This window comes from Capsicum annuum, chromosome 7, assembly GCF_002878395.1.
Source record: "Capsicum annuum cultivar UCD-10X-F1 chromosome 7, UCD10Xv1.1, whole genome shotgun sequence".
Taxonomy (NCBI): Eukaryota; Viridiplantae; Streptophyta; class Magnoliopsida; order Solanales; family Solanaceae; genus Capsicum; species Capsicum annuum.
In genome coordinates this window covers 209,641,000-209,658,460 of record NC_061117.1, presented here as the reverse complement: position 1 = coordinate 209,658,460, position 17,461 = coordinate 209,641,000, and the positions used below count along the sequence as shown (strand labels likewise).

The 17,461-nt window shown below is 35.3% G+C and overlaps 1 protein-coding gene across 1 annotated transcript; it reads left to right on the top strand.

Moving 5' to 3' along the window:
- Nucleotides 1-15,833: 15,833 nt before the first annotated feature.
- Nucleotides 15,834-17,246, top strand: LOC107878426 (DNA repair protein XRCC3 homolog). Its single transcript, XM_016725413.2, has one exon. It carries the CDS (start codon nucleotides 16,252-16,254, stop codon nucleotides 17,140-17,142), a length of 891 nt encoding a protein of 296 aa, XP_016580899.2. The 5' UTR covers nucleotides 15,834-16,251; the 3' UTR covers nucleotides 17,143-17,246.
- Nucleotides 17,247-17,461: the final 215 nt, after the last annotated feature.

The following is a 17,461-nucleotide window of genomic DNA, read 5'->3' as shown; positions in this document are numbered from 1 at the left end:
GTGAGTAAAGATGACGACAGCATGAGGCATCTCTTATTTCTTGCCTCACTTAGAATGTGGAGATGTGTTTCACAATATAAACACTTTAAAGCTTCTTTCTCCCACCAATGTAGGAGAATTTTAGTAACATTTCCTATTTTGAACACACTTTCCATTTTGGTGTAAACTCAATTTTCTCTTCCACTTAATTCCCTCTATTTTTCATTCAAACACACACATAGACACATAGAACCCAACAATCCCCCACATGAATAGGGAATGACTATTTTTTTTTGAAAAACTTTACGGACAAGTATGTGATCATCAAGCAAAGACTGATTGCATCTTTGAACCGTCAAACTTTAATGTACACCTAAACAACACATGTCACACAACCAGCCTTTTACCGTTTATGGTTCTCACGGTTTTGTTCTTTTCAGCCATGAACACGTTCCGGTTTCATGAGAGTTTAGAGAATAGGCCTTACTAATATTCTCCGTGAATCGGCTTCCACTTCGCCCTCGCATAGGTGATTTCTAAATTTTCAATCCTATAGATTAAACTATTTGGTCAAATCTGCCAAATTTAGATAATCATTAAAAGACTTTTCACCTTAAGTCTTGTCCTAGTTTATGATCCATTGTCTACATCATGAGAATGAGTTGGGTAATTGACAATGTTGAACCTGTCAGACACAACTTTGTTTGATATCCTTGAACGTAGCTCTTGGGATCTCCAGTCTACTAGGTAGAGTTACCGCCATGCTGACTTGTCCTAGGCCTTAAAACCATTCCCTTGGATGTCCTTTCCACTCTTTCTCTAGATAGGCCTTTTGTAAATGGATCCGACACATTATCCTTTAAATTTACATAGTCAACAGTGATAATTCCACTAGAGAGAAGTTCCCTAACAGTATTATGTCTCCGTCGTATGTGACGAGATTTACCATTGTACATCATGCTCCCTGCCTTACCTATTGCCGCTTGGCTATCACAGCGTATACGTACTGGTGCCACTAGCTTGGGCCAATAAAGAACATCTTCCAAGAAATTTTGGATCCATTCTGCTTCTTCACCGGCTTTATCCAATGCGATAAATTCAGATTCCAATGTAGAGCGAGCAATACATGTTTATTTGGATGATTTCCAGTAGACTGCTCCTCCACCGATAGTAAATACATATCCGCTTATGAATTTTACTTCGTTTGATTCGGTGATCCAATTTGCATCAATATATCCTTCAAGTACCGCAGGATATTTATTATAATGCAAGGCATAGTCTTGAGTGTATTTAAGATATCCAAAACTCTTTTCATTGCCATCCAACGAGTTTTATTGGGATTACTTGTATACCAACTCAATTTACTAATAACGCGTGTTATGTCTGGTCGTGTACAGTTCATTATATATATTAAACATCCCAATACTCTTGCGTACTCCAATTGTGAGTCACTTTCACTTTCATTCTTTCGGAGTGCAAAGCTCACATCCAAAAGAGTCTTGGCAATACCAAATTTCATATACTTGAATTTGTCAAGTACATTTTTGATATAATGAGACTTTGACAGTGCCAACCCTTGTGGAGTTCTATGGATTCTTGTACCTAAGATCACATCCGTAACTCCAAGGTCTTTCATGTCAAACTTGCTCTCAAGCATTCATTTTGTAGCATTTATGTCAGAGATGTCTCTACTGATGATCAACATATCATCCACATATAAACAAACAATGACTTGGTGACTTGGAGTGTCTTTAATATAAACACATTTATCACATTCATTTATCTTGAACCCGTTTGCCAACATGGTTTGTTCAAACTTCGTATGCCATTGTTTAGGTGCTTGCTTTAGTCCATACGGCGACTTTATAAGTTTACACACCCTATTCTCTTTTTCTGGAACCACAAAACCCTCAGGTTGTTCCATGTAAATTTTTTCCTCCAATTCTCCATTTAGGAATGCGGTTTTCACATCTATTTGATGGATTTGAAGATCATATACCGCAGCCAAGGCAATTAACATTCGAATCGATGTTATCCTTATTACTGGCAAGTATGTATCGAAGTAATCAAGGCCTTCTTTTTGTTTGAAGCCTTTTACTACAAGTCTTGCCTTGTATTTTTCAATAGTGTCATCCGCTTTCATCTTCCTTTTGAAGATCCATTTAGAACCTAAAGGTTTATTTTCGGGAGTAAGATCAACCAATTCCCATGTATTGTTGCTTAAGATTGAATTAATCTCACTATTGACTGTCTCTTTCCAAAAGATGAGTCCGAAGATGTCATCGCTTTCTTAAATATTTGAGGCTCATTTTCTAAGAGAAATGTTATAAAATCCGATCCAAACGAAGTAGATGTTTTTTGACGTGTACTACGTCTTGAATTTTCTTCATTATGTACATTCTCACTTGGTTCATCTCGAGGTCGTTTAGACCCCCCATTAGACTGTTCATGTCTAGTTTTATACGGATAAATATTTTCAAGGAATTCAACATTGTATGATTCAATTACTGTATTTTTATTAATATCCAGATGGTCGAATTTATGAACCAAAAATCGACATGTTTTACTACTTTTAGCATATCCTATGAACACGCAATCCACCGTCTTAGGCTCTATCTTAACCCTTTTAGGCATAGGAATTTGGACTTATGCTAGACACCCCCACACTTTGAAATATTTCAAGTTGGGTTTCCTTTCTTTCTATTTTTCATAAGGAATTGATTGTGTCCTACTATGGGGAACTCTGTTGAGTATACGATTGGCTGTAAGGATAGCCTACCCCCATAAGTTTTGCGGTAATCGGAAACTTATAAGCAAGACATTCATTATTTCCTTCAAAGTTTGATTTTTTATTTTCGTAATTTCGTTAGATTATGGTGAATACGGGGTCGTAGTTTGATGGACAATTTCATTCTCTATACATATTTCGGCGAAGGAAGATTCATATTTTCCGCCCCTATCACTTCTTATCATTTTTATCTTTTTATCTAACTGATTTTCAACTTCATTTTTATATTGCCTAAACGCATCTATTGCTTCATCCTTACTATTTAGCAAATAGACATAACAATATTTAGTGCAATCGTCAATAAAAGTTATGAAATATTTTTTTCCACCACGTGATGGTGTTGACTTCATATCACAAATGTCAGTGTATATTAAGTCTAAAGGATTGGAATTCCTTTCAACTGGCTTATAAGGATGTTTTGCATACTTTGATTCCACACACATTTGACGCTTTGATTTATTGCATTCAAAGTTTGGCAAAACTTTCAAGTTAATCAGTTTTCGTAACGTTTTGTAATTAACATGGCCTACATGTTCATGCCATAAATCATTGTTGACACCCAATTTTTGCTCTCCTTTCCTAAAATTAACGTCTTCAGGCTTCTTGATCAATAACGGGCACAAAATATAATTTTTTTAACTTTTTTATAATTGTTGACAAATTATTGATAATCATCCTTACTTTAGGATTTTTATCAATATATGGTCGTATTTTTACTTTTTATAATTTATTAATAATCCTCCTTATGATAGGATTGCTATCAATTCATTATTATTTTTAACATTTTACAATTATCTGTACACGTACACGACATGACATCACATTTTTATAATATTTTTCATATTAAATTATATTTTTTAATATTTTCAACATTCTTTACATTTTTCATAATTACAAATCAATACCTGCATTTTGTATATTTTTACGGTCCGTAAATACTAAGTCGGATCAATTATTTTTGCACAGTACAATAATTCAATGTCTTGTCGCATTCGACAACGACCACACAATAATATCTTGTCACATCCGACAATGACTACACAATGATGTCTTGTCACATCCGACAATGACAACACATAATGTCTTGTCACATTTGATAATGACAACTTAACGACACTACCCTTTGGACAATAACTCTATCCAATGGTCAAAAGGATGAACACCCTTTGGTCAATATCCTAAGGATTAAAGGATGTGCTATTATAAAAAGAGGGGACACCCCTTTATCCATTGGATAATAGGAAGTGTCCAATTTTATTATAAATAGGCAAGGGTGAAAGACAATTTTATTCATCTTTTCTCTCTACACACACATTTTCATACACCCACACATATTTTTTCTCTCTCTCAAATACATACACAAAAAATACAAGAAAAAATCTTTCCTCATTTTTCATTTTCTCTCCCAAAAATACACAAATGCATATGCACATTTTTTAATCACATACACATTATGTTCTTCTTTCTCTCCTCTCTCAAGAATAAACAAATACACACAAATTTTTCCTCCTTTTTCTCTCTCAACACACACAAAAAATACACATAAACACATAAAAATAAATTAAATATTTGCTCCCTATTTTGGTGAAATTTCACCATTTTTACTAGGGATTATCCTGGTTACATTATATATATATATATATATATATATATATTTCGTAAGTGTTGTTGCCATTCATATTTTCTTACTGTTCATGGCCGAAATTTTGTGTCCCAGTGACTTTCTTTCCTTTATCCATTTCCATCAATCTTTATTATGTTTTTTAAGGGTTTTGTTGGTTGATATTTGATGTGAATTTATTTTCGTATGTCTTTGTTTATGGATGATTAATGATGGTTATTGTCACTTCTCATTGAATGTTTACATTTTTCAATTATGTTTGAACTATTTCTATTTTATTTCATTACTTTGGTACACTTATTTTTTGTTATTTTCAATTACTTCGTCATGGATACATCATTTTTATTCATTAACCTTGACCTTTTTGTCATTTTATTATTTTAATCTTTGATAATCATTTGAATTACTGTTGATATGCATTCAATGACTTTGTTAATTTTTTGTCATTTTTCATTGTTATTAAATACCATTAATTAATTGGCCGATGAAAATATCTTTCTGTCGGATTTTTGAGGCCGCCCCATTACAAAAGACAGACTTTATTTTCTCAAATTTATCTATTTTATGTCAAAATAAATATTCTTGGTCAATGAAAAGATTACCGTCGATTTTTGAGGCCTCCAAAAATAAAAGACAGATATTACGTATATAAATACGTAATAAAAAAAATTAAATATTTTGGACAATGACGAAACTTTTATAACACCACGACACCACAAAAGGTTTTATGATTCGTATCTTGGCAGGGCAATTTAGGACGGCCGATTAGTCGAGCAACCACTTCATAGCCATGACGAGTTTAAAACTTAATCCGAGCCCATTTTATAAGAAGACACTATTTTTATATGTACATGTGTGTGCACATAATTTCACTTACTTTAATGATTATTTCTTCATTACTTTATCAAGCACCTATACATAATTCTCAAGCTTTATGTTTGTAGTTTATTTCTCGTTTGTATAATTGTACATAAAGATAAAAGATAGTGGAGACTTTATTTTTTGGGTGCCGGGTGGGGATATTCTTTATTTAAATAATTTCATCACTTTTAAGCAAAACTTTCGCCTTTAATATTTAAATAAAAGAATTAAGTTAATCAAATAATTCACATATTATGTAGTCTTTTCTTCTCAAATAAATCTTTACTTTTCTCCGTAACTTTAATCAAATAAAAATATTACTTGTAAATGCTTTTCCTTTTCATGGCACATCAAAATACATTTCTTTTCATATGTCACAAACTACTTTCTTTTTCACATGTAATTTATACATTTTTATACATATCTTTTACAAATTTCTTTTCATACATCACAAAATACTTTCTTTTTCACATGTAATTTATACATTTTTATACATATCTTTTACATGTTTCTATAACAATAGATTTTATTTGCATATTTAATATACATATACTTTTACATAATTTTACATTTGTATTTTTTCAAAAGAATTATTTTATATTTAATACACATACACTTTTACATTATTTTAAATATTTATACATCCTCCCTCATTGATAAGTTTAGTATAGCCGGGTACCACATTTGTGGATCCTGAAGGGTGCCTAACCCCTTCCCTTTGAGATAATTTGAACCCTTACCTAGAGTCTCAATTGATTTTTCGCAGATTAAAAACATCAATCATACGTGTTAATGAATAAACAGGTTTCCTTACTTTTCTTAAAAATTAGGTGGCGACTCTGTAAAAAATTTTAATTCTCTAGAGTCTAATAAGTCATGTTTTGTTTAACCTTGGCAAAAACAGGGCATGACAATCATAAGTCTCAAGAAAATAAGTAGAATTTGAACTTTTATTTATTTCAACATTCATTACATTCATCTTATAAAGGTCCTTGGTGAGATCGCCTTTTTCCTACATACATTTCTCCTTTGCTAATTACAATTTTTCCAGAAACGGTTACACATTTGAATCCGTTCTTGTCTAGAAGCGAAATAGAAATTAAATTCCTATGTAACTCCGGAACATACAAGACATTGTTAAGTGTCAGGACCTTTTCTGAAGTCATTTTCAAGCATATTTTTCCTGTTCCTTCTACCTTAGCAGTAGCAAAGTTAGCCATGTAGATCATTTCTTCTACTTGAGTTGAAATGAATGACGAAAATAACTTTTTGTTGGCACATACATAGCGGGTCACACCAGAATCCGTCCACCATTCGCGAGGATTCCCACCAAGTTCCATTCTGAGAACATAACACACAAATCATCGCATTCTTTGTTGGATTCAATCATATTTGTTTGATTCTTTTTCTTGTCTTTCTTCGGGGCACGACAATTCGTGGACTTGTGGCCAATCTTTCCACAATTGAAGCATTTTCCCTTGAATTTCTTCTTGGGTTGATGACTTCCTTGTTTAGCTTTCTTTCTTTTCTTAGAATTGTTTTGGTCATCTTCTACAATATGTGCTCCATTAATTGTAGAATTTCCTTTTGACCTTCTCTCGGCAGCTTTATTATCCTCTTTAATAATTAGTCGGACAATAAGATCTTCGACAATCATCTCCTTGCGTTTTTACTTCAAGTAGTTTTTTAAGTCTTTCTACATAGGTGGTATCTTCTTAATGATCGCTGCTACTTGAAATGCATCATTCACAATCAAACCTACAAAACAATTTATGTGAGTTCTAAGAACATTTTCAATTTGTTCAACTAATGTATTTTTCAAAGACATACTTTCTGCTAGGAGATCGTGACTGATTATTTGTAATTCCTGCGCTTGAGAGACAACTGATTAGCTATCTATCATTTTAAAGTCCAGGAACCTTGCAACAAGAAATTTCTTAATTCCCGCATCCTCTGTCTTATATTTTCGTTCAAGTGCCCCCCATAATTTATTTGATGTCTTAGTTCTATTATAAACATTATAAAGGTCGTCTTGTAGACAACTCAGAATATAATTCCTGCAAAGGAAGTCTAAAGGTTTTCAAGCCTCTACAATTACGAAACGCTCTTTGTCTGATGTTCTCTCGGGCACCTCAGGAGCGTCTTCGCTAGTGAACCGTTGCAGACATAAAGTGGTGAGGTAAAAGAACATCTTTTGCTGCCATCGCTTAAAGTCAATGCCCGCAAATTTTTTGGGCTTCTCCACAGGTGCCATTGGTTGCGGAGCATTTGCTCGACTTGTTGAAGCAATACTGTTTGCCCCCACAATCGTAGCCGCATATTGCATTAACTATCGTTAGTCATTTTTCCTGTTGCCACAACACAAAAATGTTTAGTATTTTCAGAATATTATTTGTAAAGTTAAGCAACTTTAACTTTTTCTTCTTGTTTCTTGTTAACAATGAAGTTTTTATGACTTCCAATTTTCAACTGAGTGAATTTTAAACTCGTGATGAAGATTTTATGTCTTCTAGTCACTAGTTAAATTCAAACGGAGTAAAAAGCTTAAAGATTTAATCTCCAAAAATAAGTTATACAGATTCTGAGTTATTTCCTTATGATTGTTACTTCGTAATGTATTTGGGTACACAAATCTGTATATGTGCAACAACAACTTCAACTTTAGTTCAATGTTTAAAAAACAAAAACACAATGAAGTACAGAAAATACCCTCAACCCAAGATCAAAGTGATCTTTACAAGACGTGTATTTTATTTTCAGAAATGAAGATGAACCAGAAATGGCCAAGTCCTCCGAATTCACGGAGTGTCTTAAGGAAATAATTCTCCTCACTGTACCAAGGTTGCAGAATTTTTGTCCCAGAATAAAATGGCCTTCAGTCCAATTATAGCAGTACCTCAAATAGTTGATTCCACAAACGCACTCAATGATTTGAATGATCACACAGAATATTTTTAAGAGAAGAAGAGTTTTTATTCTAAAATTTTCTATATATCAAAACCTGTGGATGAAAGCAGGTTTATATAGCCTATCAGATGCCTCTTTGAAAAGGTGGAATTGGTTCACTTAAATGGTGTGTCTTTTCTGAAATTCATGTCTGTTTATCCAAAGAACGTGTCCTTCTCCGAACAAACATACCAATTCACGAAACAGTGTATCATTTCGTTGAACAATTGCATCAATTTGAAACCTGCATGCATGCATATAAATGGGGGATTAAAAACACAGAACTGTTGTTGCATTTTTTCCTTTGACATTCAGATTAAATTTCTATCAAATAAACTTTGTCCAAAAAGATAGATTTCATCGATCGATCATTTGACAAATCCAAATCCAAATCCAAATCCGAAGCTAAAGCTGAGCCGAGCGAGCGAGCGACGACGGTGCGAGACATCTCTTATTTCTTGCCTCACTTAGCATGTGGAGATGTGTTTCACAATATAAACATTTTAAAGCTTCTTTCTCCCACCAATGTGGAAGAATTTTAGTAAGCTTTCCTATTTTGAACACAGTTTCCATTTTGGTGTAAACTCAATTTTGTCTTCCACTTAATTCCCTCCATTTTCCATTCAAACACACACATAGACACATAGAACCCAACAATCCCCCGCATGAATAGGAAATGGCTATTTTTTAAAAAAAACTTTACGGACAAGTATTTGATCATCAAGCAAAGACTGATTGCATTTGGATAAGTGGGTTTTCCTTTGAACTTTCCGTAGTGAACATGCATCAAATGCACTCGGTCAATCGGTAGATTTGATATCTTTGAACCGTCGAACTTTAATGTACACCTAGACAACACATGTCACACAACCAGCCTTTTACCATTTATGGTTCCTATGGTTTTGTTCTTTTCAGCCATCAACACATCCCGGTTTTATGAGAGCTTAGAGAAGAGGCCTTTACTAATATTCTCCTTGAAGCGGCTTCCACTTCGCCCTCACATAGGTAATTTCTAAATGTTCAATCCTATAGATTAAACTATTTGATCAAATCTGCCAAATTTAGATAATCATTAAAAGACTTTTCACCTTAAGTCTTATCCTAGTTTACGATCCATTGTCTACATCATGAGAATGAGTTGGGTAATTGACAATGTTGAACCTGTCAAACACAACTTTGTTTGATCTTCTTGAACCTAGCTCTTGGGATCTCCAGTCTGGTAGGTAGAGTTACCACCATGCTGACTTGTCCTAGGTCTTAAACCCATTCCCTTGGATGTCTTTTCCACTCCTTCTCTAGATAGGCGTTTTGTAAGTGAATCCGACACATTATCCTTTAAATTTACATAGTCAATAATGATAATTCCACTATAGAGAAGTTCCCTAACACCATTATATCTCCGTCGTATATGACGAGATTTACTGTTGTACATCATGCTCCCTACCCTACTTATTGTCGCTTGGCTATCACAATGTATACATACTGGTGCCACTGGCTTGGGCCAATAAAGAATATCTTCCAAGAAATTTTGGATCCATTCTGCTTCTTCACCGGTTTTATCCAATGCGATAAATTTAGATTCCATTATAGAGCGAGCAATACATGTCTATTTGGATGATTTCCAATAGACTTCTCCTACACCCATAGTAAATACATATCCACTTGTGGATTTTACTTCGTTCGATCCGATGATCCAATTTGCATCACTATATCCTTCAAGTACCGCAGGATATTTATGATAATACAAGGCATAGTCTTGAGTGTATTTAAGATATCCAAAACTCTTTTCATTGCCATCCAACGAGTTTTATTGGGATTACTTGTATACCGACTCAATTTACTAATAGTGCATGCTATGTCTGGTCGTGTACAGTTCATTATATACATTAAACATCCCAATACTTTTGCTTACTCCAATTGTGAGTCACTTTTACTTTCGTTCTTTCGGAGTGCAAAGCTCACATCCAAAAGAGTCTTGGCAATACCAAATTCCATATACTTGAATTTGTCAAGTACATTTTTGATATAATGAGACTTTGACAGTGCCAACCTTTGTGGAGTTCTATGGATTCTTATACCTAAGATCACATCCGTAACTCCAAGGTCTTTCATGTCAAACTTGCTCTCAAGCATTCATTTTGTAGCATTTATGTTAGAGATGTCTCTACTGATGATCAACATATCATCCACATATAAACAAACAATGACTTGGTGACTTGGAGTGTCTTTAATATAAACACATTTATCACATTCATTTATCTTGAACCCGTTTGCCAACATGGTTTGTTCAAACTTCGTATGCGATTGTTTAGGTGCTTGCTTTAGTCCACAGCGACTTTATAAGTTTACACACCCTATTCTTTTTTTCTGGAACCACAAAAGCCTCATGTTGTTCCATGTAAATTTTTTCCTCCAATTCTCCATTTAGGAATGCGGTTTTCACATCTATTTGATGGATTTGAAGATCATATACCGCAGCCAAGACAATTAACATTCGAATCGATGTTATCCTTATTACTGGAAAGTATGTATCGAAGTAATCAAGGCCTTCTTTTTGTTTGAAGCCTTTTACTACAAGTCTTGCCTTGTATTTTTCAATAGTGCCATCCGCTTTCATCTTCCTTTTGAAGATCCATTTAGAACCTAAAGGTTTATTTTTGGGAGTAAGATCAACCAATTCCCATGTATTGTTGCTTAAGATTGAATCAATCTCACTATTGACTGTCTCTTTCCAAAAGGATGAGTCCGAAGATGTCATCGCTTTCTTAAATATTTGAGACTCATTTTCTAAGAGAAATGTTATAAAATCCGATCCAAACGAAGTAGATGTTTTTTGACGTGTACTACATCTTGGATTTCCTTCATTATGTACATTCTCACTTGGTTCATCTCGAGGTCGTTTAGGACCCCCACTAGACTGTTCATGTCTAGTTTTATACGGATAAATATTTTCAAAGAATTCAACATTGTCTGATTCAATTACTGTATTTTTATTAATATCCGGATGTTCGGATTTATGAACCAAAAATCGACATGCTTTACTACTTTTAGCATATCCTATGAACACGCAGTCCGCCGTCTTAGGTCATATCTTAACCCTTTTAGGCATAGGAATTTGGATCTTTGCTGGACACCTCCATACTTTGAAGTATTTTAAGTTGGGTTTCCTTCCTTTCCATTTTTCATAAGGATTTGATTGTGTCTTACTATGAGAAACTCTGTTGAGTATACGATTGGCTGTAAGGACAGCCTCCCCCCATAAGTTTTGCGGTAAATCAAAATTTATAAGCAAGACATTCATTATTTCCTTCAAAGTTCGATTTTTTCTTTCCATAATTCCGTTAGATTGAGGTGAATATGGTGTCGTAGTTTGATGGAAGATTCCATTGTCTATACATATTCGGCGAATGGAGATTCATATTCTCCGCCCCTATCACTTCTTATCATTTTTATCTTTTTATCTAACTGATAGTCAACTTCAGTTTTATATTGCCTAAACGCATCTATTGCTTCATCCTTAATATTTAGCAAATAGACATAACAATATCTAGTGCAATTGTCAATAAAAGTTATGAAATATTTTTTTCCACCATGTGATGGTGTTGACTTCATATCACAAATGTTAGCGTGTATTAAGTCTAAAGGATTGGAATTCCTTTCAACGGACTTATAAGGATGCTTTGCATACTTTGATTCCACACACGTTTGACACTTTGATTTATTGCACTCAAAGTTTGGCAAAACTTCCAAGTTAATTAGTTTTTGTAACGTTTTGTAATTAACATGGCCTAAACATTCATGCCATAAATCATAAGTCTCAAGCAAATAAGAAGAATTTGAACTTTTATTTATTTCAACATTCATTACATTCATCTTATAAAGGTCCTCGGTGAGATAGCCTTTTCCTACATACATTTCTTCTTTGCTAATTACAATTTTTCCAGTAACTGTTATATATTTGAATCCGTTCTTGTCTAGAAGTGAAACATAAAATTAAATTTCTACGTAACTCTGGAACATACAAGACATTGTTAAGTGTCAAGACCTTTCCTGAAGTCATTTTCAAGAATATTTTTCCTGTTCCTTCTACCTTTGCAGTAGCAGAGTTATCTATGTAGATCATTTCTTCTACTTGAGTCGGAATGAATAATGAAAACAACTCTTTGTTGGCACATACATGGCGGGTGGCACCAGAATCCATCCACCATTCGCGAGGATTCCCCACCAAGTTGCATTCTGAGAACATAGAACACAAATCATCACATTCTTTGTTGGATTCAATCATATTTGTTTGATCCTTTTTCTTGCCTTTCTTCGGGGCACAACAATCCGTGGACTTGTGGCCAATCTTGCCACAATTTAAGTATTTTCCCTTGAATTTCTTCTTGGGTTAATGGATTCCTTGTTCAGCTTTCTTCCTTTTCTTAGACTTATTTTGGTCATCTTCTACAATATGTGCTCCATTAATTGTAGAATTCCTTTTTGACCTTCTCTCGGCAGCCTTATTATACTCTTCAATACGTAGTCGGATAATAAGATCTTTGACAGTCATCTCCTTGCATTTATGCTTCAAGTAGTTTTTGAAGTCTTTCCACATAGGTGGTAGCTTCTCAATGATCGCTGCTACTTGAAATGCATCATTCACAATTAAACCTACAAAATAGTTTATATGAGTTCTAAGAACATTTTCAATTTGTTCAACTAAGGTATTTTTCAAAGACATACTTTCTGCTAGGAGATCGTGAATGATTACTTGTAATTCTTGCGCTTTGAGAGACAACTGATTTGCTATCTATCATTTTAAAGTCCAGGAACCTTGCAACAAGGAATTTCTTAATTTCTGCATCCTCTATCTTATATTTTCGTTCAAGTGTCCCCCACAATTTATTTGATGTCTTAGTTCCACTATAAACATTATAAAGGTCGTCTTGTAGACCACTAAGAATATAATTCCTGCAAAGGAAGTCTGAATGTTTCCAAGCCTCTACAATTACGAAACGCTCTTTGTCCGAGGTTCCCTCAGGCACCTCAGGAGCGTCTTCGCTAGTAAACCGTTGCAGACACAAAGTGGTGAGGTAAAAGAACATCTTTTGCTGCCATCGCTTAAAGTCAATGCCCGCAAATTTTTTGGGCTTCTCCGCAGGTGCCATTGATTGCGGAGCATTTGCTCGACTTGTTGAAGCAATACTGTTTGCCCCCACAGTCGTAGCTGCATCTTGCATTAGACTATCATTAGTCATTTTTTCTGTCACCACAAGACAAAAATATTTAGTATTTTCAGAATACTATTTGTAAAGTTAAGCAACTTTAAATTCTTCTTCTTGTTTCTAGTTAACAATGAAGTTTTTATGACTTCCAATTTTCAACCGAGTGAATTTTAAACTTGTGATGAAGATTTTATGTCTTCTAATCACTAGTTAAATTCAAACGGAGTAGAAAGCTTAAAGCTTTAATCTCCAAAAATAAGTTATACAGATTCAAAGTTATTTCCTTAAGATTGTTGCTTCGTAATGTATTCGGGTACACAAAATCTATATATGTGCAACAACAACTTCAACTTTAGTTCAATGTTTAAAAAACAAGAACACAATGAAGTACATAAAATACCCTCAACCCAAGATCAAAGTGATCTTTACAAGAGGTGTATTTTATTTTCAGAAATGAAGATGAACCAGAAATGGCCAAATCCTCCGAATTCACGGAGTGTCTTAAGGAAATAATTCTCCTCACTATACCGAGGTTGCGGAATTTTTCTCCCAGAATAAAATGGCCTTCAATCCAATTATAGTGGTACCTCAAATAGTTGGATTCCACAAACGCACTCAACGATTTGAATAATCACACAGAATATTTTTAAGAGAAGAAGAGTTTTTATTCTGAAATTTTCTATATATCAAAACCTGTGAATGAAAGCAGATTTATATAGCCTATCAGATGCCTCTTCGAAAAGGTGGCATTGGTTTACTTAAATGGCGTGTCTTTTCTGGAAATTCATGTCTATTTATCCAAAGAATGTGTCCTTCTCCGAACAGACATACCAGTTCACGAAACAGTGTATCATTTCGTTGAACAATTGCATCAGTTTAGGAAACACTGTTTCGGAAACCTGCATGCATGCATATTAATGGAGGATTAAAAACACAGAACCGTTGTTGCGTTTTTCCCTTTGACATTCGGAAAAAAATAGATCTCATTGATCGATCATTTGTCTAATCCGAGCGAGCGACGAGGACGATAGCGACAGCGCGAGGCATCTCTTATTTCTTGCCTCATTTAACATATGGTGATGTATTTCACAATATAAACACTGTAAAGCTTCTTTTGGTGGGAGAATTTTAGTAAGCTTTCCTATTTTGAGCACAGTTTTCATTTTGGTGTAAACTCAATTTTCTCTTCCACTTAATTCCCTCCATTTGCCATTCAAACACACACAGACACATAGAGCCAACAGTTCTTAACATGGAGGATCTTCATATTTGCAAAAGTCATACTCCATTCTCGTCCTTATATTGATCTCTTAAATCTTCAATCATCGTTTGTAGTTGTTTTTTGGTGCTTAATTTCGTAAATGATGAATTTGGATCAATGCAGGCGTAAATCTTTAGCCATCTATTCATCACTTTAGGGACATTATTGTCGTCATCGTGGTTGTTATTTTCGCCATTTTTGTCATCTTTGGAATGAAGCAAAGATTCAGCTGAATCAGGTCGGGCACCAAGGACATTGATCCATTCATAATTCCTCGTTGTTCCACGAAAAGCTATGTAAATTCCCTACAATCAAGTTTTTCACCGACTTCATTGTTAGTTACATCTATATATCCGATCTAATTGGACTTGCGATCCCATGACTCACGAGAAAGAGAGTGGAGGAAGAAGGGTTTGTCAGCACCAACACGGGCAGTGGCATAGAGGAAACTGGAGATTTTGTAATCCGAGACAAAATTGAACATGCCTTTGTGGAAAAATGAACTTTTTCCATAGTGGTTACTGCAGCAGTATTTCGAGTTTTCATCGTTGTTGACTGCGCCGTAAGTGGCTTGACAAAAGTCGCCGCAACGGAGAATGAGTTGACGGAGATTGAGATTTAATGGTTCAAGAAGACCTTGCCAGTTGTTGCTTCCTAATAATCCATGACATGTTGGTTCTTCTGTCATCATTTTTGTTGTGTAAATGTAGAGAAGGTTAATAAATTCTTTGTGGTGGAGAATTTGGATTGAGATTTTGAGGCTAATGACACAGGGAAGGAGTAGTGAATACTTGATTCCATTAAGAGGCATTTGGTTAGGGGCGACTTCCCAAATTCTTTTACCAGAAATACATTATATATATATATATAAGTTTAAAATTATTTTATATTTTAGCGTGAAGTCACAAGGGGTTGATAGTGATAGGCTTGAAGTAGGGTTGTCAAATGGCTAGTTAGATTAGAATTGGATTGAGTTAATAAATAAGTTGAGCAAAAATCAACTCAAAAGTTGCTATGGGCCAAAATGGTCTAGAAAACAGATTTAGTCATGACCGACTCCAATTTGACCCAATATTTTGAACGACACATCTTCCCTTGCTATCCATCGATGCGTAAGCCTTCAAGTCCGACCCCTAAACCTGAGCTTTGCCTGGTCCAACCTCGCCTGACTCAACCCCCACCCCCACTCGACCAAAATTGAGGATCTGACCTCGACTCGAGATCCAAAACCATTCACAAACTCAACCCTGATTCAAGACTCAAGCTTGGGCCCTCGACTTGAAACGAGATTCGGAATCTGACCCTAACTTAACTCAAGACTCAACCCTGACTTTAGAAGCAACTCTAACACATAATTTGAGATTCAAGATCACTTACCCGAGACCTAAGCCCAAATGCTCAATGTAAAATTAAAGTTATTGTACATAAATCATAATAGAGGAAATAAGTTTCTTGTTAAATAAATTTCTCAGCATCATTTAGCCAATAATTAAGAATGTTTTCATTAACCTTGCACTAGAAGCGAACCATCATCAAATTGGCCCCATCCCTAAATTTTCAAACTGCACATTTGTCTTCACCTCTCCAAATGGACCAAACAAGAAGCCCCCATTTGATGAAACCTGAAGATTTCCTTCAGCAACTTCACCCAACCCCCACCCAAAAATGCACCATCGGCTGCCCGATCCTCGACCGGCTCCTCAACGGCGGCATTCCTTGCAATTCAATAACCGAATTAGTCGCCGAAAGTGGCTGTGGCAAGACCCAAATCTCCCTTCAGCTCCTCCTCTCCGCTCAACTCCCAACTTCACTTGGCGGACTTTCCGGTTCCTCGTTATACCTCTTCTCCGAATCACCCTTCCCCATCCGCCGCCTTGTTCAGCTCTCTTCCGCATTCCCCACTCTTAACAACCCCTTGGAGAAAATTCTAACGCACCCTCTTCACTCTGCACACCACTTGTTCGACGTATTGTCCGAATTAGATTCTCTATTATTGTCGGGTGAATTTTCTTCCGATCCTCCGATTAAGCTGCTTGTGATTGATTCTATTGCGGCTTTGTTTCGATACGAATTTGAAAACAACGCGCGTGATCTTAAGCAGAGATCGGGTTTGTTCTTCAGGATTTCGAGTAAATTGAAGGAGCAAGCGAGGCGATTTGGGTTGGCTGTAGTGGTGATTAACCAGGTTGTTGATGTAGTGGATAGTTCGGATGGTTTAAGGATTGGGAATTGGACGTATTTGTATTCGTCTGAGAGGAAAGTGTGTGCTGCATTGGGGTTGTCATGGGCAAATTGTGTTAATACGAGGCTGTTTTTGACGAGGCATGAAGAGAGAATTGGTCAAGAGGTAATTGGGGATGATCATTGCGTTAGGACACAAACGCGGAGGTTTATACGCGTTGCTTTTGCTCCTCACTTACCTGATTCGTACTGTGAGTTTGTTATTAGTAGAGAAAAGGTTTTTGGTTTGGAAAGATAGGAAGATCGGCTTGAACAAGCCGTGTAAAGATTATGTATTTAACAGCAAAAAACAATCTCAAATTTGACGACTTTGTTTTGCATCCAATACTGGTCTTTGCTTCATTGTTTGTTGCCTTCACCTACGATTGCTATATCGGTAACAAAGTTGCAGGCGTTTCAACTTTCAAGAAGTGCACTTGTAAGTTTTTACTTTCTCCGATTTACATTCCAGTAAGTTGAATAAAGGTATTTCATGAATTAGGTGCAACGGGGTAACTGATTTGGTTTTGTGGCTTTTGAGGTTCATCAATGTACTGCAGAAAGTTTTGATCTTTACG

Coding starts and splice junctions, on each gene's coding strand:
- LOC107878426 (XM_016725413.2), top strand. CDS start 16,252: ATGGACCAAACAAGAAGCCCCCATTTGATGAAACCTGAAGATTTCCTT.